The sequence below is a fragment of the Halichoerus grypus genome, chromosome 15 (assembly GCF_964656455.1).
Source record: "Halichoerus grypus chromosome 15, mHalGry1.hap1.1, whole genome shotgun sequence".
NCBI lineage: Eukaryota > Metazoa > Chordata > Mammalia > Carnivora > Phocidae > Halichoerus > Halichoerus grypus.
The window spans coordinates 11,529,160-11,550,658 of NC_135726.1; the positions used below are offsets into that span (position 1 = coordinate 11,529,160).

General features: G+C 47.0%; 2 protein-coding genes across 2 annotated transcripts in view; one reads left to right on the forward strand and one right to left on the reverse strand.

Moving 5' to 3' along the window:
- ADAT1 (adenosine deaminase tRNA specific 1) overlaps nt 1-16,848 on the forward strand; it is a 48,450-nt gene extending 31,602 nt beyond the window's left edge. Inside the window, exons 12-13 of the transcript XR_013444134.1 lie at nt 13,692-14,184; nt 15,450-16,848. The gene's annotated coding sequence lies outside the window, so the exon portion shown is untranslated. The remainder of the gene's footprint in view (nt 1-13,691; nt 14,185-15,449) is intronic.
- On the reverse strand, nt 11,115-21,491 carry GABARAPL2 (GABA type A receptor associated protein like 2). Its single transcript, XM_036113695.2, has 4 exons — nt 21,330-21,491; nt 20,946-21,001; nt 19,614-19,786; nt 11,115-11,720 (listed from the first exon to the last, which is right to left on the reverse strand). The coding sequence occupies exons 1-4, from the start codon at nt 21,361-21,363 to the stop codon at nt 11,630-11,632; spliced, it is 354 nt and encodes a 117-aa protein (XP_035969588.1). The 5' UTR covers nt 21,364-21,491; the 3' UTR covers nt 11,115-11,629.
- Between the last annotated feature and the right edge of the window lie 8 nt (nt 21,492-21,499).

A 21,499-nucleotide genomic window follows, 5' to 3' on the forward strand; every position in this document is an offset into this window, starting at 1 on the left:
ACCTGTTCTACCAAATGAGGTCCCAGCAATTAGGATGCTTGGTTTTTTCAACTGTGATGTAGGATTTCTCATAAAAATCCTTAATTGGGTCAATAATGCAAAGAGAAATTTTCTCCAGGAACCTGAGTCCATTGATGCTTTGAGATACATATGGCCTCAGTCATGTGGTGATAAGAGAGATCGAAATAATTTTTGTCGTAGCTAGTAACTTGGGTTCTGAATTTGGGTGTGGATTTTTTTGTCCCTTATACGAGTGAGCCAGCAGGGGGTAGAAACCAGCTTTTAGCACTAAGCATGTTCAGCACTGCGTTTCAATCTCCAAATTCAGCAAAGTATCTTAAGAGGAAAAAGGCAAAGACAGAGAGTCACTCCCAGTGGGGACCCAGGCTGCCAAATGTTGGTCTCAAGCACATGTTCCCTGAACTTGGGCTTGGCTCCAAGAGGAGAAGAGCTCACAATGGAAACAGTGATGGCTATTTGCTCAGGCAGCCAAGAGAATGAAAAGCGCATTGAAACCCAGCAATGTCTCCATGGGGAGAGGTACGGTGGGCCCCTTCGTGATGAAACCAACCTGTCAACAGAGCAGGATAACAGAGCCCATTCCCAGCATCTTCCTTCAGTTCAACAACAAGACCTTTCTGTGCAACCTCAGGAGATCTCTGAGAAGTTCTGCTGTGGGCACCCCAAGCTTTGCTCAACAATAGGTGCACGCTCAATCCAGTTCACCCTGTCTTGTTTGAATTAGATCCTGTTAATTGAGACAAAAGAGCTCCTCTCGAGGTATGTTCCCTCATCGCTGCCAAGATTTCACCCAATTCCTTTTTTATTGCTACGACCGTGGACTATTTTGACCTCCAGTGAGTACCTTTTCAGCTGGTATTTCCTTTTTCTTTTTTTTTTTACATAATTTTTTTTTTAATTTCAAATCTCTAAGACCAACACGGGACTCGAACTCACAACCCTGAGATCAACAGTCCCATGCTCCACCAACTGAGCCAGCCAGGCGCCCCTTAGCTGATATTTTCATGCCATACTTTTTGTTCTTCGTTTATCCGGCGCCATTGTGAACACCCTTCTGTCAGCCCATCCGTAACTGCCAGGCGGAGAGACCGGCTGGCAGCGGGAGAATCAAGGCTTCGGGGCCACAGAGCGGCAGCACGGTCTCAACCAGCCTCCGGACGACAGCGCCCACTCACCTGTGCTGACACGGGCCGGCCAGACGGTGCCTCCCACCTCTTGGCGTCCTTCACGAAAGATGAAGGCCCACATGGGTTAGTATGTTGCCTGCGTGCGCTTTGGAGGAATTCTGTTCTAAAATAAAGGATGGTGCAGAAACTATGGCGCAGGGGTTGCAAACCCAAGTATTTCCAGGAGTAGAAACCTTAAGGAAAGTAGGTAGAGTGACCTGAGAAGTGTATTCCTTGTCCAGTGAGGAGCCATTATTTTGTTCCAACTGATTGTCGTCAGATCTTAAGAACTTTTTCAGGAGAAGCAGGAAAGTTGGATTGTTACATACATGTCTGGGGGCCACGGAGAGACACAGGCCTTCGGTGCGTATCCTCTGGTCTAGCAGAACAAGGATGGGTTTTGGCCATCGGCCTGAGTCGGGAGTGTGGCTCCAGGATGCTCTGGTGCCGTGATCTCGGAGAGCTCAGTACCTTCGCAGAGTGTCCACGTCCTCACTTTTGAAATGAGGGCGCCACTCCCGCCGGCTGGAGGGTCGCAGGGAGAAGATGAGATCACGGATAACACGGGTGTGGGGAGGGCTGCCTGCCTGGCACCCAGGGAACGCCAGCCTTGGTATTTCAGCTCATAAGTGACTCTTCAGTTTGCTGACCCTGATTCCCAGGGCGCTTGCTAATCAACACGGGAGACTGTCCCCAGGAGAAGCCTCCTGGGCCGGTGTTGGTGGGATGCATTGGCACGTTCGCTTGCCCGCGTCATGCCCACCTCTGGAAGCCGCGGCCCGTCTCCAGCTGCGCAGGGGGCGAGGAAGCAAAGCTGCTGATCACAGAGGCCTATGCACATCCTCCCACCTAACTCCTGTGGCTTCGCCTCCCTGATGTCACCCACCAGGATTGGTGTTTTCCTCCCTAAGGAAATAAAGATGAAAAGGGGAACCAATGCACTTTTTAAAGTGTTCTAACCTTTGGTCTAATGAAGAGCAAGTCTTTTGAGATTAAGAAAATTGATAGAGCCTGGGCGCCTGGCAGCTCAGTCGGTTAGCGTCTGACTCTTGATTCCGGCTCAGGTCGTGATCTCAGGGTTGTGAGATGGAGCCCCGCGTCAGGGCTCCACACTGGGTCTGGAGTCTGCCTAAGATTCGCCCTCTCCCTCTCCCCTCCGGTCACTCTCTAAAAAAAAAAAAAAAAAGAAAGAAAATTGATACAGCTTCCTTCCAAATTCTCCTTGGAGATCCTCAGGCCACCTTTGGGACTGGTGCCTGGGTGCCCAAAACTGCCCCATGCCCTCCATGTGGCCACAGTGTGTTTCAGCCACTGCAGACGGTTAAGATGCATTCCCGCTTAAGCAGGCTCTCAGCCCCAGGTCGACCAGTCATATGCCTTCTGAACACCATCGCTATGCCAGGCGTTATGCTATGCACCCGAGGTTCAGGGATAGGGGACAGTCCTCTCGTTGCTCCTTGTCTGATAGGGAACACAGGCAAGTGCCTTCACAGTGAAACAGCACAGTGTGAGGGTGGCTCTGATCGAGGTCGAACACCCCACCTGGGACAGGGGCGTGGGAAGATCTCACAGACCCAGGTTCGCTTGAGCAAAGAGGCAAAAGCAGAAGGAAGGATTACGGGTTAGCGAGCAAAGAGAGATGGTGGTATGTGCGGAACAGTTTGAGAGGATATTTGGGCCCAAATCACCGTATACATGGGCCAGAGAAGAGAGCAAGGCACAGCGGGCCTGGCAGAGTATGAGGGGCTAGAGAGGAACTTGGGCAAGTCAGGGAGGACTTTGTACATCCCAAGAAGGAGAACGGTTTTCTCCGGATGACTCCGCCATTCAGGGATTAAGAGAAAAGGGTGTTGGGCTGGAAAATGCATTTTAGCAGGATCGCTCTCCTCTGCGGCAGGGAGGCTGGAACGGCGGGGCAGGGGTGGTGGCGGAGAGATCACAGTTGGGGGGTTACTGGAGTAATTCAAAGAGAAGTGATGAGGCCCAGACAATGCTGGTGTTAGGAGCCATAGGAGGGGACCGGCGAGGCTGATGGGCTGGTTGCAGGTAGGGGATGAGGAGGAGGGAGTAATGAGGATGCTCCCAGGTCACTGCTGGGTGACAGGACGGAATGTGGCGCCATGTATCAGGAAAGGGGAACCCGGGGAGAGGAGCTGCAGGCCAGGGACACAGGGCTCAGTTTCAGAGTTTAGGATTTCAGTACTAGCTTGGGATAAGGACCGGGCAGGGGGGTGGTATTTGCAGGGACTGATTTGGGGGTCAGGAGAGATGGGCTGCAGATAGAGATTGGGGGGGGGCATCTATTTCCAGGAAGTCCTTGAGGACTTGAGTTAGGGTAAAATCATCCAGAGGGAATGTGGGTGGAATGAGAAGAGAAGGGGGGTGTGGATGGAGCCCTGGAGGCCCTGGAGAGCTTAGGAGCAAGTAGAGAAGCACAGGGAAAGAGTGTGGCTGGGAGGCCAGAGGGAAGACAGGAGCTTCAGGGGAGTAATCTAAAGGGTAGACTATACTAGAAAAGAGAGACAAGGAAGGCAGGAACTAAGAACCTTGTTCCCTGCCTCCTCCCCCACTGGGGGGGACAAGGTTATTTTTGGCATCCTCAGCAAGTGCAGGGCCAGAGAAGTAGGAGCCAGCCTCTCCTGGGCGGAGGAAAGAAAGGGAAGCGAGAAACGGAGGCACCTGTATGTTCTTCTTTGGGAAGGACCCAGTCTCTGTTCTTGCAGATGTAACTTAGAAACAAAAAGTTAGGAAATATTTCACACATAACAATAAAAGGAATAACACCCACCATACAGTTAACAGTAAACATTTTGCTGTATTTGCTTCAAGCTTTTATTTTCTGGAGAAATAAAACAGGACTAGTTGTGTTTGAAACCCAACATTTACCACCACCACCCCCCTCCCCTGCCTCCCTGATACTATTCCCCTCCGTTAGTCACCATCCTCAATGACATGGTTTATACTTTTATTACATAAGTTTGCATCCTTAAGCAATACATACGATTATTTTGCATGTTTTTACATTTTTTAAAGATTTTTTTTTTTAAGTAAACTACACCCAACGTGGGGCTCAAACTCACGATCATGAGATTGAGAGTCGCACACTCCACCGACTGAGCCAGCCAGGAGCCCCCCATGTTTTTAAATTTTAAATGATAACATGCTGAATATATTTCTGCATCTTGCTTTTTTCCTTCCTCAGCACCATTTTGGAGATTTATTTATGTTGCCATACCTACCTCTAGTGCATTCTTTTTAACTGCTGTATAATATTCCTTTGTAGGAATATACCACGTTACCCCTCCATTCTCCTGTTGGTGAACATTTAGCTGGTTTCCAATTTTTTGCTGAGGCAAACAAGGGTGCAGTGATCATTCTTGGATATGTCTCTTGTACATGGGTGGGGATATTTCTAGGATATATACCTAGACATGGAATTTACTAGGTCATGGGTTATCTGCATTTTTAATTTCACTGGATATTGTGAAATTGCTTTCCAAGGTGATGGTACCAGTTTACACTCACAGAAGCAGTTTATGAGAATTCCAGATATTTCACATCTTCCCTACCATTTTTTTTTAAAGATTTTATTTATTTATTTATTAGAGAGAGAGACACAGCGAGAGAGGGAACACAAGCAGGGGGAGTAAGAGGGAGAAGCAGGCTTCCCGCTGAGCAGGGAGCCCGATGCGGGGCTCGATCCCAGGACCCTGGGATCATGACCTCAGCCGAAGGCAGACACTTACCTGAGTCACCCAGGCACCCCACTACCATTTTTTTTTAAAGTAGGCTCCATACCTGGTGTGGAGCCCATCATGGGGCTTGAACTCATGACCCCAAGATCAAGACCTGAGCTGAGATCAGGAGTCAAACGCTTAACCAACTGAGCCACCCAGGTGCCCCTTCCCTACCATTTTTAAATGTTACAACTTAATTTGGCCAATTTGATGAATGTGAAATGGTATCCCATAGTTTACTTTACTTTGCATTTTCACAGGGCCATCAACCATATAGTATAAGATTGTATCTTTTAGTGTAGAGCTTGTGCACTGAGCAAATCTAGGGGGCACTATTCACATTGTATTCTGAAAAGCACACTCTGGAGTTGGTGCAATGTGCAACATATACAGTGGCCTTGAGTAATGTTAAGAATTTTCTGTTGTTCTCCTTTGCCCATTGTTCTGTTGGGCTGTTATATCTTAATAAATTGGAAGAGTTCTTTATTTATTCTGGATATGAATTCTTTAATTTATATCTGTTGTGGGTGCCTGGGTGGTTCAGTCAGTTAAACGTCTGCCTTCGGCACAGATCATGATCCCAGAGTCCCAGGATAGAGTCCACATCAGGCTCCCTGCTCAGCGGGGCATCTGCTTCTCCTTCTGACCCTCCCCCCGCCATGCTCTCTCTCTCAAATAAATAAAATCTTTTTTAAAAATGTGTATCGGGGCACCTGGGTGACTCAGTCGTTAAGCGTCTGCCTTCGGCTCAGGTCATGATCTCAGAGTCCTGGGATCGAGCCCCGCATCAGGCTCCCTGATCGGCGGGGAGGCCTGCTTCTCCCTCTCCCACTCCCCCTGCTTGTGTTCCCTCTCTCGCTGTGTCTCTGTCAAATAAATAAAATCTTAAAAAAAAAAAAAAAAGTGTATCTGCTGCAAATGTGTTCACCTAATCTGTGGCTCCTATTCTGTTTATAGTACCTTTTTTCTTATGCAAAAGTCTTTTATTTTTTTAATTAAGAAATTTAATTTTAGGGCACCTGGGTGGCTCAGTCGGTTAAGCGTCTGCCTTCAGCTCAGGTCATGATCCCAGGGTCCTGGGATCGAGTCTCACATCGGGCTCCCTGCTCAGCGGGGAGCCTGCTTCTCCCTCTGCCCCTCCCCCCACTTGTTCTCTCTCTCTCTCTCTCTCTCTCTCTCTCAAAAATAAATAAATAAAATCTTAAAAAAAAAAAGAAATTTAATTTTAATGTACTTAAATTTATCAATTTTAGGGGCACCTGCGTGGCTCAGTCGTTAAGCATCTGCCTTCGGCTCAGGTCATGATCCCAGGATCCTGGGATCGAGCCCCACATCGGGCTCCCTGCTCGGCAGGAAGCCTGCTTCTCCCTCTCCCACTCCCCCTGCTTGTGTTCTCTCTCGCTGTGTCTCTGTCAAATAAATAAAATCTTTAAAAAAAAATTTTTTTTTTCTTTTGTATTTTTTTTAAGATTTTATTTATTTGATAGAGAGAGAAAGCATGGGAGTTGGTGGGGGGAGGGGCAGAGAGGCAGAGGGAGAGGGAGAAGCAGACTTCCCTCTGAGCAGGGAGCCCGAAGTGGGGCTTGATGCCAGGACCCTGGGATCATGACCTGAGCCAAAGACAGATGCTGAAAATGGACTGAGCCACCCAGGCACCCCTATTGTATTTTTGTATCTTGTCTAAGAACTCCCTACCTATTCCAAGGTCATATATACTCTAAATTTCTAGATTTTAAAGTTTTGCTTTTCCACATTTAGATCTTTATCTTGAAGTTAATTTATGCATGTTAAAATATGGGGATCTATTTTTTTTAATATTAAGTAATCTCCATACCCAACATGGAGCTTGAACGGACAACCCCGAGATTAAGAGTCACATGCTCTTCCGACTGATCCAGCCAGATGCCCCAGGATCTATTTTTTCCATATATATAGCCAAATATAGAATCAGAGATTAACTAGTTCATCATTTCCCTTTTGATTTTCATGCTATCACTGTTATATTTTAAACATTGGTCTGTTTCTGGGTTTCTGTTGTGTTTCCTGGTTTATTTGTCTATCTCTATGCCATATGGTGCAGTCTTAATTAGTTAACTACTGCTAAGATAAGTCTCCCCAGCTTGTTTTTCTTAGCATTTCTTGGTTATTCTTGGCCTTTTGCTCTTCTAGCTGGATGTAGCATCAGTTGTTGGATTCCACAAAACAAAACAAAATAAAAAAAACTGGTTGGGATTTTTATTGGAATTGCATTATAGATTAATCTGGGGCAATATACAGCTTTTCAATATTGGGTGTTCTCATCCTCGAATATGGTATATTAGTGTATCTCTCCTTTTATTTAGGCCTTCTTTCATGTCCTTCAGTAATGTTTCGTCATTTTCTCCATGAAGGTCTTGCATATCATATTAAATTTATTCCTATGCGCTTACAGATTTTTGCTCCTATTGAAAAGGAGATCTTTTTTCCTATTATATTCCCTCATTGGTTACAGCTGGTATGTAGAAACAACATCCATATTTGTAACTCCTCTGGTATCCAGCAAACGTGCTGAACTTTATTTGTTCTAAGTTTTACAGATTCTCTTGGATTTTTCTGTGTAGACTATCACTGTCTATATATAAGAACAATTTAGTCTTCCTGTCTCATTTTTATGCCTCTCATTTACTCTTCCTCTCTTACTGTATTGGCTTTATGCCAGGACACCGTTGAGTAGAAGCAGTGATAAGACTTTTTTTAACAGCTTTAATTGAGGATACTAAGAGTTCACATACCACGAAGTTCACCCTTCAGACTTCACAGTACCATTTATATGTGTTGACTGGTTCATTTTCCTGATTTGTCATGCCACCTATGATATATGTTTTATATACAGATCTACTTCTGGGTTCTGTTCCATTAGTGTATCTGTCTATCCCAATATCAGCACCACACTGCCTTATTTATCATAGCTTTAAATAATATTTGCTCTAGATTTTTTTATGAATTCTCTTTATCAAGTTAAAGAAGTGCCCTTCTTAATTTGCTAAGAGGTTTTTAAAAAATTATGAATGGGTTTTATTTCAGGTGTTTTTTCTTCATCTATGAGATAATCCTATAGTTCTTCTCCTTTAATTATTAATTTGGTATATTTTATTAGTAGACATAATGATGGACTATATGACCCATTCTTGAGCTAAGTTCTACCAGGTCATGATTGATTGATTTGAGAAGGAGTGGGTGACAGAGAGAGCACAAGACGGGTTAGGGTCTGGGACACCTGGGTGGCTCAATTGGTTAAGCGTCTGCCTTCAGCTGAGGTCATGATCCCAGGGTCCTGGGATCGAGTCCCACATCTGGCTCCCTGCTCAGCAGGGACCCTGCTTCTCCCTCTGCCTGCCGCTCCCCCTGCTTGTGCTGTCTCTCTCTTCCTCTCTCTCTCTGACAAATAAATAAAATCTTTTAAAACAAAGGTTTAAAAAGAAAAAAAAGAGGGGGTAGGGTCAGAGAGAGCAGCAGACTCCCCGCTGAGCGGGGAGCCTGATGGAGGGCTCTTTCCCAGAACTCCAGGATCATGACCTGAGCCGAAGGCAGATGCTTAACCAACGGAACCACCCAGACACCCTGGTCATGACTGTTCTAGTACACTGCTAAATTTTATTTACTAGTATTTTATTTAAGATTTTCCTGTGTTGATAGATGAGATTAGTCTGTCATTTTTCTCTTAGGAAGTTTTGGCATTGGGATTTTCAGTGTCAAAATGAATTTGTAATTATTCCTTTTCTAATCTCTGAAAGTTTAAAAAGGGTTAAGGATTCCTTACCTAGTTTGATAAAATTCATCTGTAAAATCTTGCTACTGTCTTTTAAGGACTAGAGTTGGGGGAAACTAGATGCTCTTTTTTTTTTTTAACTTTTCAATCCTTCGTTCAGATGCTACATTTTAAGGGCAAGATTTACAAATCCATTTTTGTTGGAATTACAAATAAGGCTGCTTTCCTCAATGGTTTGTTTTTTTTTTTTTGTAGATAACAGCTACTACTCCCTCTTCTTTTCTAAGAATAGTTTCTAATACCACTTTGTAATTATTTGCTTATGTGTAGGTAAGCAAATAATACTGTAAGCATCTGGAGGACAGGGTAATGTTTTATTCCTGTTTGTGCCTCAGTGTCCAGCAGTGTGAAAACACTGTAAATAGAAAAAACAGACGTCATAACATGATCTCACACCGCCAGCTGTCTTTCCTCTTCAATCTCACGTCTGGTGTCTCAGCCGTCACTTGGTAGCAATGAGCTATGAGAATTACACTGCCTGTATCTCATGGGTGTCTTTTGAAAAGTAATCGTAATAATATATATAAATCATCTGACATTCAACGAGTGTTCGATAAAAACTATAAATTACTTTTGCAAAATTTATTTTTTAATTAAAATTTTTTTAAGTAATCTCTATGCCCAGCATGGGGCTCAAACTCAGCGACCCGGAGATCAAGAGTTACATGCTCTACCAACTGAGCCAGCCAGACACCCCTATAAATTACTTTTAAAAGGAAAAAAAACAAACAAACACAGCTGGCTTCAGTGACCCTTGCTTTTTTTTTCCTTCCCTCTACTATTTCTGTTCAGTTTCATTTGTGGGTTTGTGGTTGTAAACAGAAACAGATCAAAATGCCTTTGGAAAGCTATCCCTCCCCCATTTCTCTATAATCCTATTCTGTTTATACTGTTGAGGGTTTTAACCATTCCTTCCCACCCAGTCCCTGCCTCAGGCAGGAAGGGTGAGGGGCTCTCTGGTAATTCAAGTGAAGCCAGAGCCCTCCAGGGGACTTTTAACATTGTCCTCAGAATGCTCTTCCACTGGATTTGCTAAACTGATGGGACCACTCTGCCATCACATGAGAGGAATCTGCCTGAGAATGGAGTCAACACAGAGGGAAACAAAACCAAGAGGAAAGAGTTTTGATGTTACCATTTGATCTCTGGTTCGAGCTGTCTGAAGCCAGTGAACTTTCCCTGTACACTAACTCAAATAATAAATTGCCTCTTTAGAGCTTAAGCCAGTTTGAGTTGGGTGTACGTCACCACAAACAAGATTCCCTTCAACACAGAACTTGTTCCTTCCCTTTCCCGTGCTCACTCAGGGGTCAGCTTGTATCTGCTTCTAGTCCAAAACTACCAGCAAAGAGACCGCTGACTGTTGGGTCAGGTTTGGGAAAGACCAACACAGTGCTTAATGACCAATGATTCCTCTGGTCCCAACTGGGAAGCTGACCTCAGTAGACAGCTTTGACGGGTTGCTTTTATAATTTGGGGAAGACAAAGCTGAAGATCTTTGTTTCTTCCCCAGTAGACAGTTTAAGGCAGTCATTTTAACTACATGTTCCTAGATCGCGGGATGATACCTAGTTTCTTTATCCTGATTATTTACGTAGGGCTCTAGCATCCAACACAGGCTATCCAAGGAAGATTTGGGAAAGTTAAGTAAGCTTTCCTCTTAGATGCATTTGTGTTCTGGCAAGCCTACATATTTACACTCATTTGTGAGAAATCATGAAACTCGTGGGCATGGGAAAATCTAACTGTGATTTCTAGGGAGAGGGCTTGGAGAGCAGCCCCGTGAAGAGTGCAGGGGCACGTAAGAGGTCGTGTGTGGACAGTTACCACCCCAACACTGTATGTAGTGGTGAAAGGCTGCAAATAACCCAAATGCCATTAATAGGGGCCTAGGAACTAGGTAAGTAATAACGACATCCACACGACGCGGTACCATTTAGCTGTAAAAAGGAACTAAAAGGCTCCCTATGAACTGATACAGAAAGGTCAGCAGGATATACTGTTAAATGGAAAAAAAGCAACACACATAAATATATATAATGTTTTCTTCTGTAGAGAAAAAAAAGGAAATAAGGACATATATTTATATTTAATTATACTTCCAAAAATAAATACCAGAAAGAAACAAGATACTAGTTAAAGTAGTTTCCCATAAGGCGGAAGGTTAGGGAGTCAGGAAACAGTAGTGGGAGGACCTCTCAAGGTCTCCCTTTTTAAAATCTTTTATCTGAACCATGTGGATATATTAACCATCAAAACAAAAGCCCGTCCCAGGCTGTGCAGCCAGGGGCCCCACAAACCCTCCTGCTGGCCTAGCAGACCCCGAACCACTGCTCTGACCCTTCTGCAAGCAAGTAAATAAAGGACATGGTCACACTGCAATGCCTTTATAAGAGGAAGTTTTATTGTTAATTATTTACTTTAATAGTTTCAGAAAGAGGAACAGATTAGCTCAGTCCAACATGATTGGCAGTTGGCAAAATCTAGTGAAGCAAGTGTCTGATTGCTAAGGACTTAATTTGGGTGCTTTTAATACTTAGCCATCTTTAACACTTCAAACATAATCCAGAAGAAATGCATCACCTCCCTCCCTTTCACTTTAATACCCCACCTACCTCACTTTAATATGGAAATATCTTCATTAAATAATGATCCTCAGAGAACAAGTTCCCTGGAGAGTACAGCCATGAGGACAGTGCACAAGAAGGAAAACTCAAAATAAAACTCTGTATGATAATTTACTAATCTAAGGAAACAAAACCTTCCAATATATTAAGAAATAAATCCAGTTACAAATGCACTAATTAGGTCTATGTGAAGAGGTCTGGGAACTGAAAATGGCCGGCTATTTACAAGATACACAAGCGGGAACGGTGCACCTAGCCCAGCGCTGGCCCTCAGAAGCCAAAAGTGTTCTCTCCACTGTAGGCCACATACAAGAATCCATCTTCATCTTTTTCCTTCTCGTAAAGCTGTCCCATAGTTAGGCTTGAAAGAAAAGAAAAAACAACATTGAGAATTGGGTTTGGTCACTGAGTCCAGGTGTTCGAAGAAAGCTGATCTGGGGATAAGGGACGTGACTGCTTGAACCAGCTACTCTGCCATTCTGTGGGTGGCAGATCATGAAAATGAAAGTAATTCCAATCTCCGCACTGCTGTGTGCCAACAATCCTGTGTTACAGAAGGGAAATGGAGCCATGAAAGATTAAGATTAAATTAGGCCTCTGGCAATCAGTAAATAAGACTAGAATCAAAGCTCCGTCCTCCTGCCCCGAGGGAAGGCCATTAGCCGCACCCTCACACCAAATTATTCAAATTATTCCTTCAGAGGCCAGTGGGCTTGCCTGGTTAGTACCTGTTTCTTTCTGGAGGCCAAGGGCAAGAGAAAAAAAACCTAAGCAAAATTAAGAGCCTAAGAGGCCCATCCCTGCGTGGGTGGAGGACCAAGGTAAAGAAGACTACATGGGGCTTGCTTCTCCTACAGGCTTATGTGAAGGTTTATAATCTGTACCTAACATGATAAATGTAAGTGGGTTCAATCTTGTGGAAGCTCCCCCACCAAAAACCCTGTGCCCCAGCGATCGGTATCCGTGCCATCAAAGAAAAGTTATTTTCCTCACATGTAATGCAAAAAGCTCTCAGATTGTATCTGGGATCCAAAGAAACCCTGCCCAACGCTCCTAAGAACCCTCCAGAAATAGACAGTGCTCAAACTAAACGTGTGTGGGTGGGAAAGCTGGTTTTCCCTACACCGTTAAGGCAGACTGCAGCACAGGAGACCTAATCCAGTCCTCTGCCGTGGATCTGAGCTGTACGGGCTCCACAGTTAAGCCTAGTACCACGGGCACCCCGGGCGAGCTCTGGCCACGTGACTGTACGAGAGAGGGGCAGGAGGGACAGACATGGGCTAAACATCAGTGTGACCCCGCGTGTGGGGTCAACAAGAGCCAGCTGAAGACAGCAGAGGTCACTAGCTGCCCAGGCCACAACCAATGCTTACATGCAGGACTCAGTACAACAAGGGCCACGGGGCGACAGAGGGGCCTGGGGCCTCACGCAGGTGCAACCCTGGCCTGGCCCACTCTGCCAGTGTTCTCCCAGCGCGCCGCGTGGGACCTCCATGTAACAGGGATACGGGCCGCAAGTATAAAGGGGCATTTCCCTTTCCTCCTCTTCCTGCCCAGCTGCCGGCTTGGCCCGGTGGGCGGCGTGGGCCCATGAGAATTCTAAGTAACAACATGGGGGTGGATGAGTACGAATACAAATGACCTGTCATCAGCATCTGGTACGTAACACGGTGCTCCCGAGCTCTTAACCTGGAATGTGAAACGTAAGGACTCGTGCTATTTCTGCTCTGAGAGAAACGTCCTGCAGTTGGTCCAGGACCGTAGCCACTGGCCGCAGGCAGCGCGTGAAACGAGGCTCATCTGAACTGGGATGTGTTTTAAGTGTGAAACACACACAAGATTTCAAGCCTGCTATGTAATAAAGGATGTAAAAATCTCAATTTCTATTACATATTGAAATGACATTTTGGATATACCGGATACATAAAATATATTACTAAAATTCATTTCACCTGTTTCCTTTTTAATGTACTAGAACATTTTAAATTACAAATGTGGCTCGAGTGCCACTTCTCAACAGCACTGCCCTGGAGCATGTGAGGACTTGAGGGACAGTGGGTAGAGGGAGGAACCCCCGCATGAGGCCCCCGAGAGCGGGGGTCTCAACCTCAGCTATACAACAGAATCACACGGGAGCTTTAAGACATCTCCAGGCTCAAGCCCCACCCCAGGCCAATTACATCAGAATCTCTGGAGGTAGGATCCAGGCATCAGTATGTTTTAAAAATGCCCAGAATGATTCCAGGTGCAGCTAGGTGGAGAAACAGTCTCTCTGCCAGAGGGAGATAGGGGCTTGTCTTTTTAATGTATTTTCTTTTCTTATTTTAAATAGGCAAAGTGAGGCTTGAACTCGGGATCCTGAGATCAAGATTTGCACGTTCTACTGACTAAGCCAGTTAGGCAACCCCATCTGTCTTACTTGTTTGTTTGTTTGAGATGCTTATCTTTAAGAGCCCTGTGATTAGAAGTGGATGAGGAGCGAGCAACTAGCCAAAGGCCTGACACGGAGCTGCATCTCTCAAAAAGACCTTTACCCCCCTGGCTGGGAATGCCCCGAGGAATCGATCGCGCTTTTCTCGGAGATGCCTCGGGATGAGGCGGCAGGGAAAACAGCTACAGCTATTGCACAACTCTCCTAGCCCCACTTCGTCCACATGTCCTGGATGACCTTGATGAGGACCTGTCCTACCATCTCCCCACGACCATTACCAGAGGGATTTAGAGGCAGAAGTAAAAGAACTGTGCAATTCAAAGGCAGCCACCCCTTGATTCCAATGTCAGGGCTGGTTCCATCTGATACACTAAATGCGCTCCGTTCCTAACAGGTGAGAAGCCCCAGTGCAAATACTCCAAATCCCACTGCTGAATTAGAAATACGTGAGGAGGGGCGCCTGAGTGGCTCAGCTGGTTGAGCGTCTGACTCGGTTTCAGCTCAGGCTGTGATCGCACGATCACGGGATTGAGCCCCACGTCGGGCTCTGTGCTCACTGGGGAGTCTGCTTCATATTCTCTCTCCCTCTCTCTCAAATAAATAAATAAATAAAATCTTTAAAAAAAAAAAAAAAGGAAAAGACATACTTGAGGAACTACATAAACACTGGTGGTCCCCCCCAGACTTGGCCTGCAGTGAACAATGGCCACTGGAGCCCCTGCTGCCTAAGGCAGGTGAGACTCTGCGAGCGGAGGCCCATCATCATGTGGCTCTCAATCCTGTCTTTAGACTGCATCGTCTTTTCAGTAAAACCTAGGTTTATAAATTTGTTTAACCAGTGCCCCAGCAGCTATAGAGGGTGATCATAAAACTCCTAATTATGATAGCACTTACGTGCCAAGCACTGTTCTAAGTGTGTTTATATTCATTCTTTTTATCCTCACGGCAGTCTTCTGAGGCAACATAACCTCACAAGGATCACAGTCCACAGTTTATGGATAATAATAAAAGTGAGGCAATAATAACAGTGAGACACGGAGTAGTTAAATGATTCACTCCAGATCACAAAGCTAGGACACATGCTTAGCACTAAGCCTTGCCGCCTCCAAGTGAATACTGTCCTACTGCCCTGACGTCAGCATCTCAAACCTTCCGCACAGATCTCCCCAAACAGTGCTTGTAGGGGCGCCTGGGTGGCCCAGTCGTTAAGCGTCTGCCTTCAGCTCAGGTCATGATCCCAGGGTCCTGGGATCGAGCCCCACATGGAGCTCCCTGCTCGGCGGGAAGCCTGCTTCTCCCTCTCCCACTCCCCCTGCTTGTGTTCCCTCTTTTGCTATGTCTCTGTCAGATATATAAAAATCTTTAAAAAAATTCAAAAAATAATTTAAAAACTTAAAAACTGCTGGTCACTCACTCACACGCATGCACACGCCATGCACGCACATCCGAAATCACTTGCACGTCTGGTCCCAGTGCCTCTCTGGATTCAGGAGGTCAGAGTGGGGCCTGAGATTCTACATTTGTAACAGATGCCCGAGGAAGGCTGCCACCAGGCTCCATGTCACAGGGCTCTTTCCTTCGCATCCTGTAATGTGACAACCGGCTGGGTGTGCTATGACTGTAAGAGTCCTCTCGCTGTTCTCCTTTTCTGTCACACAGCCTCGTGTGGAAACTTGACTCAGTTGGCAGCAGCACTGGGTCCTTACACTGAGGACAGCCCTTGGGCAGGAACTTGGAAAATGACAATAGTCAAGGCTGGGACCCGAACACTTTCATTCAGCAGCCTGTGACCGAGTGGGCGATTCTGCGTGTCACTGAGTGCCATGAAAGACAACTGAGACATCTGTACAATATGATTTCAAAACAGCTCTTACGGGATCAGGCCACACACAGACCAAGTCCGAAAAATCTGGTCTGGAGCCAAAAAGAGCTGGCCACAAACACGGTTTACACTAAGTCCCATGAAAGAGTTAAACGCAAATGCAGGGGGACAAAACGCAACCCTAGTCAGCGGGCTGGCCTGTCAGTTCAGGACAAGTTCCACAAGCCTCTGAGAAGAGGTCACAGAGGCCCCGAGCCACACGGCGCTGGGCAGGCGGCAGCTGGGGTGCCGAGCATCCTCACGCACACCGGCGCCTCTCCTACGCGCCTGTCAGGCTAAGCGGCACAGGCCTGCTGGATGGCCTGACAACTTGTGGGCGACACCGCACGTCCGAGGCTTCCCGCCCAAGTTACTGGCTGAGGAAGACACCCAGGGATGACCTCCAGACCCTGATACTAAAGCACACCGCTGTGGCATCAGCTAAGACATGCACTCATTCCCAGAAGGGTGCAAAGACATGGGAAAAGCCCATGGCAGATTCAAGCCACAGAGCCAATCCAAGGTGTGGTGGGACCCTGACGTACTGAATCTAGTGAACCTAAACTGACTGCTAAAGCTCTGTCACTCACCCCCCATTCAGTGTCACCCACATTCAGACAAACGAGCCAATACTAACGGCGCCTTTCAGAAGGGTCCACTTCCAGGAACGGCCGTGCTGCTGGGGCCGAACGCTGGCTTTCAGCTACTCGAGAGCGCGTGCACTGGGGGGAGGCCAACCCAGAACTGAGTGGGTGCCTAATCCCTGCAGAACCTTCCCGTGGTCCCCGACCAAGGTCAGGTTGTGAAGGCTGTGGGCTCCAGCCTGACTCATGAATTGGCTGGACTGACGGGCACACACCTGGTCACCCATCTGCTTTGGAGCCCACGTGCTTCCACTGGACCTGGATTGCTCTCTTTCCCAGCAGGGAGGACGGAGGGGGTAAGGTGGGAGGACAATGGCCACCGCTGTGGACCTTGGAAAGGCAACCACCTCAAAGTGAAAGGTATCGTAGCCATGAAGGCTCCCAACATTCTAAAAAATTAAAATTTACTGGCTATTCCTTTTGTCAGATTTTTCTCTGATATAAATAAATCCTATTCCATTACTGCTGGAATAAACCCTTGAAGAGGTATTTACCTAGAAATGATCAAAAGTGCTTAATTTAAGCACATTTCTAAATAAAGGATGGACTGTAAGATCTCACAACTTCCTTTTACTTAGTATCTCTTTAAAATCAAAGAAGCAACTAAGCACCACAATCTTAACACCAGTTTCCAAATGTAACGTTCCCAAATTATCACATCTTAGAGATATTTTATTTATTAATATACTACTGTTTCTATTTTAAATGGGGATTAACAAGACTCGTCTGTGTTCTAAACAAAGACTAAAAGATAAGATACCACTGCCAGGTCTGGGCTCCCCTCTAATGCCAGGACTGGGAAGCTTGTACGCTGATCTTTCTCGAGCTCTGTCTGCACCAAGGCACAATTCTTTTGTTTTTGGCCTGATTCTGGATGCAGGAACCTAGGCAGAGAATTCAACTTTCCAACGCTAAATGGGAAAAGGAAGTTGAGATCCTACCCCCTCTGCCCTGCTTTTAAAAAAAAATAGAACTCAAAGAACTTAGGAAGTAAAACTCTCAGGGACTTGCCTTGGTCTCTATTTCTAGAATCAGTATTTAATACTCACTACTCTAAACAATCACATTTTTACATGATGATCGTTTGTGTTCCAGAACACTCTCCCAAAGTTGCACTGCAAGGCAAGAATAACTGAAGTCACTTCTGCTCAGCCTCCCACCTCGCACGTGACCCTCTCGCAGCTCTGTTATGGGATGGGCGAGGGCTCCTGCAGGCCTGGGTTCACCCTTTCCCAACTCCGATCCCCCCAGCGACTCTCTGAAGGCTGCAAGCACTGGTGGAAGGTTAAGGGAGGCCCCACACTTCCCTAAGGGGGCTGGCAGGAGCTGAGGAAGAGGCTGCGGCTGAAGTGCCTTGGGGAGGAGATGGCAGGGCTGAGACACACACCAGCTTTCACGGGAGACCCTGAGGCAATTCTGTGTGTGCTGCCATCAGGTGATCATCATTTGCATAAAGCCCAATGATGTCACACACAACTTTTGTTTTAGAAACAATTTTCCTTAATAAAACCAAACTGCTGCATTAAGTGTAGGACAGAAAGCCATTAACTGGGGCCAAAGGCCTGGGCAGAGGAAGCCCGGTTAGTGATTCTCGAAAATCCTGACTTGGGTCACTGGTGTCATCTGCTTCAGGGCAGATTCTTACCAGGTTGGAAAGGCAAATGGGAGTGGGGGAGAAAAGGAAGCAGCCTCTGCTGCCCTGTGAATCACTTTTCATTTCCAATTCTATTTATATCTCAGGGATAATGGAGGGAGGGGGCAGTTGCTAATCTACAGCCATTTTAATTGCTAGATTAACATGGAGCCACCAGAGTAACAATGTCTCCAGAAGCCTGCTCATTTCCTTTAAGAAATATCAGAGGCTCAGAACTGATAATAAATTCAATGTCACAGGTCCTAGTCGCTTACTTCCGCCACTAAGAAGCCACCTCCAGGAAGGAGGAAAGACAGGGTCATTGAGACTGCAGAAGCTGCAGGTGGAATGAGTGAAGATTTACCTCCCCACCACCTTAAGAGAAGCTGAGTGTGACCACAGACGCCCAGGGCTTCCTACCCCAATGAAAAGTGCACCCAGCACCATGATGCCTAGAGGCCTGGGAAGGAAAGCTGGAAGAGCCCCAATAGGCAGCAAGACTGCCTCTGCCAACACCCCAGCTTCTCGAACTATAGCTGTAGGAGATCAATGGCACCCAGCAGCCAGGGCCAGGCCTATCTCCTCAGGCAGAACCTTTCATTTCTCCCCTAACCTGCTTCTCTGCCAAACACAGGTAACGGAGGTGATGGAGACTGGGAAAGCAAAAATCCGACCAAAAAACAGCCAGAGCTCTCTACCTTTCAAAGGAAAAGGACTGGAATTTGGCTTACACCTTTTCTGGAGCTTTCAAGGATTTTCAAAGGGAACGTATTTTGGCCACACTGGGCTAGTTCCCAGGATTTCTGAAAGCCTTAGGTTTTAGAAGTACTACTTTTGGGGGGTAACAAATGAGACTTAGTTTGAGTCTCCAAGATGAAAGGTAGCCAGGAACTCACACTCGGGAGAGACTAGCATCTGGCTCAGCGGCTAGTACTCAACCAGTAATGGCAAAGGACTGACCAGGAATTTAGAAGGAGCCAGTTCATCTTCTTTTTTCCACAGGGGACTAAAGCTGGGCTATCAAATACACAGAAGAAGGGCATTGTAATGCCCCTGCCTTGAGATTCAGGCCCCAAGTTATCCCAAAGAATGCTTCCAGGCAGCACAACAGCTAGAGCAAGGGGGCAATTACTCTGACAGTCGGAGCAGGTGGCACCAGGGAGGAGTAAGTCTGCGAAGGGACCTCAGAGCCTGTTGTTGGACGGCAGCCATTTCGGCATACCTGAGGATCAGGCAGCTACAGCCTTGCACAGTGGCACAGAACTAAGTTTGGAGAGCAAGCAGCAGGGTGATTAACTGAACCTGAGCCTCAGCAGGGCCCACAAGCTCCCAGTAGAGAATGACAGGACTTATTTCACGGGTCATTTGAAGAAAACCTCATTTTAGGCTTCAGTTCTACTGATGGCTTAAGCCTAAGTAAGTCCTCAGCTGTTTTAAAGGATTCATGAGGGTCTGAGGCTAGATTTCTTTTATTTTTTTTTCCTTAAGTCCAACCTTGTTCTATCTTCTTGATCCAAAGTACATTCCCATGTACTACAGCCCTTTCTTATTTTCCTTGAGCTCCTCATGTCAGGGAGCACAAAATCCAGATTTCCAGTCAGGACCTCTAAGAGTTTTCTAACCTCCAAAATTTAGAGTTCTGTAAACAGCCGAGCACATGGCCAATGCCAGTAAACACCTCTCACCTGGACTGTGGGACTGTCTTATCCACAAACAGGAAGATTGCCTTTTCAGAAGGAAGCTGGATCCTTTTCCTGATGATCCACATGAACTGAGCCACAGTGATGTCAGATGGAACCAGATACTTCCGTTTGTCAATGTCAACAATCTGAGAGCCTGAGACTTTTTCCACAATCACCTAGGAAAGCAAAGAGAGATCAAGACTGGATTTCTAACACGAGGCTCTGGCTTTGCATTGTTCTAGCCTTGCATTGTCAGGGAGCTGATGAATAATATGTGGGCAAGGAGGTGGGTGGGAAACTGCACAACACTGGAAAATATGCCCCTGATTTAATAAACCACAAACTCTTAACTCTGGAGGTTAAGAACTGACATAAATGTATGATACAGAAATGGAAAGTACTTTTCTGTGGTCAGTTACGTTTATCATCCTGGATCTCAGCAAGCGTAAGAGAAACACAGCTCCTCCTACAAACCTTTTCAACATTTTGTCTGGGCAGACCTGAGAATATCTGGTGAGGGTTTCATCTACAGCCAATTACTCCAGGACCCCAGAATGGATCTGCCTTCACACTACAGGGGAAGTAAGATCCCAAGGAACACAGGAAACAGGAAATGATGGACTAATAGGAATGAGTGGCAATCCCAGCCAGCCAAGAACCAAGCTCCTCATTTGGCCTGTTGCTTCTCCCTGAACTAGGTTTCAAATGTGTCCCTCTGACCCCTCCTCAAAGGAATTGTTCAAAGAGCTACAATGACAGGCATGGATGTCCTTTAAAAATCAGTAAGGATTATAGAAACTTTATCCCCTACCGTGGAAGAAATAATAAGATCATATTTATTACTGAGTAAGGAGAAACCACGAGAGAAGGGGTTCTCAGAGGCTTCTCAGATTCTTTTGGTCATGAAAGGATGACAGGGTCAGGGTGAGGAAAGGGAGCTAGAAGTCAAGTAAAGATAGAGACTCAAAGTTAAAGATGAGTGTCCTGAGACTAAAGTACCACTTCTAAGACCAAAGTGACAGTCTCCCTCCACCGTTGTTCCCAAAAGTGGCAGTGACCTGTTGCCCTGTCCTAGAACATCTTTCCTTACATAATTGGCGAGGGAGCCCAGAGGCTGCAGACAGCTCGCTGGCCTAGATCCGGAGATTCAGCACTGAGGCACCCTGAACAGCACCGCTCAAGCCCCTCACGCCACGGCCCCGGAAGGCCCCTAACGCAGTCTGGCCTGTTTGCTACTGTAACCTCAACTCGTCAACTGTTGAATGGCCCGGGGCCCTATCACGAGTCCTAGACGACGGGGTGACAGCGAGGTGAGGGGGCGGGGAGTGCACTCACCGGAACCCGGTCGGGATATTTCGCTCGGATCTTCGCAGATTCCACGCATCTGTGTTCTGTGGGAGACACAGACCCGGCTGACGGTCGTGCCTGCCCGGCCCCCGGTTCCGGGGACCCCAGCCCACCTCCCCCGGCGACCTGCGCACGCCCCGGGCCCTTGTTCCGGCGTCTCAGCGGCCTCGGCCCTCGGCCCCTGCCTCCCGGCAGAAGGGCGAAGGGCGGCACAGGGTCCGTGGGCAGCCGCCCGGGGCTCCGGGGCCTCAGCGACCCAAGGCCTGAGCGCGGCATCCGCCCCGCCCGGCCCAGCCCAGGGCGGCCCGGGTGGGGGAGGGGGCCCACCCGCCGCCCCGACCCCCACCACCCGGCCCCTGACGGAGCCCTTACCCAACGAGTGGTCCTCCTTGAACATCCACTTCATGGCGGCGGCGGGGAAGGGATGCAGCCGGCTCTCGGAGCCGCGGAGCTCAGCGAACCAACCACAACAACAACGACGGCAGCAGCGGCGGCGGCGGCGACCACACGGCAGGCGGGACTTCCGGCTGCCGGAGCCTAGC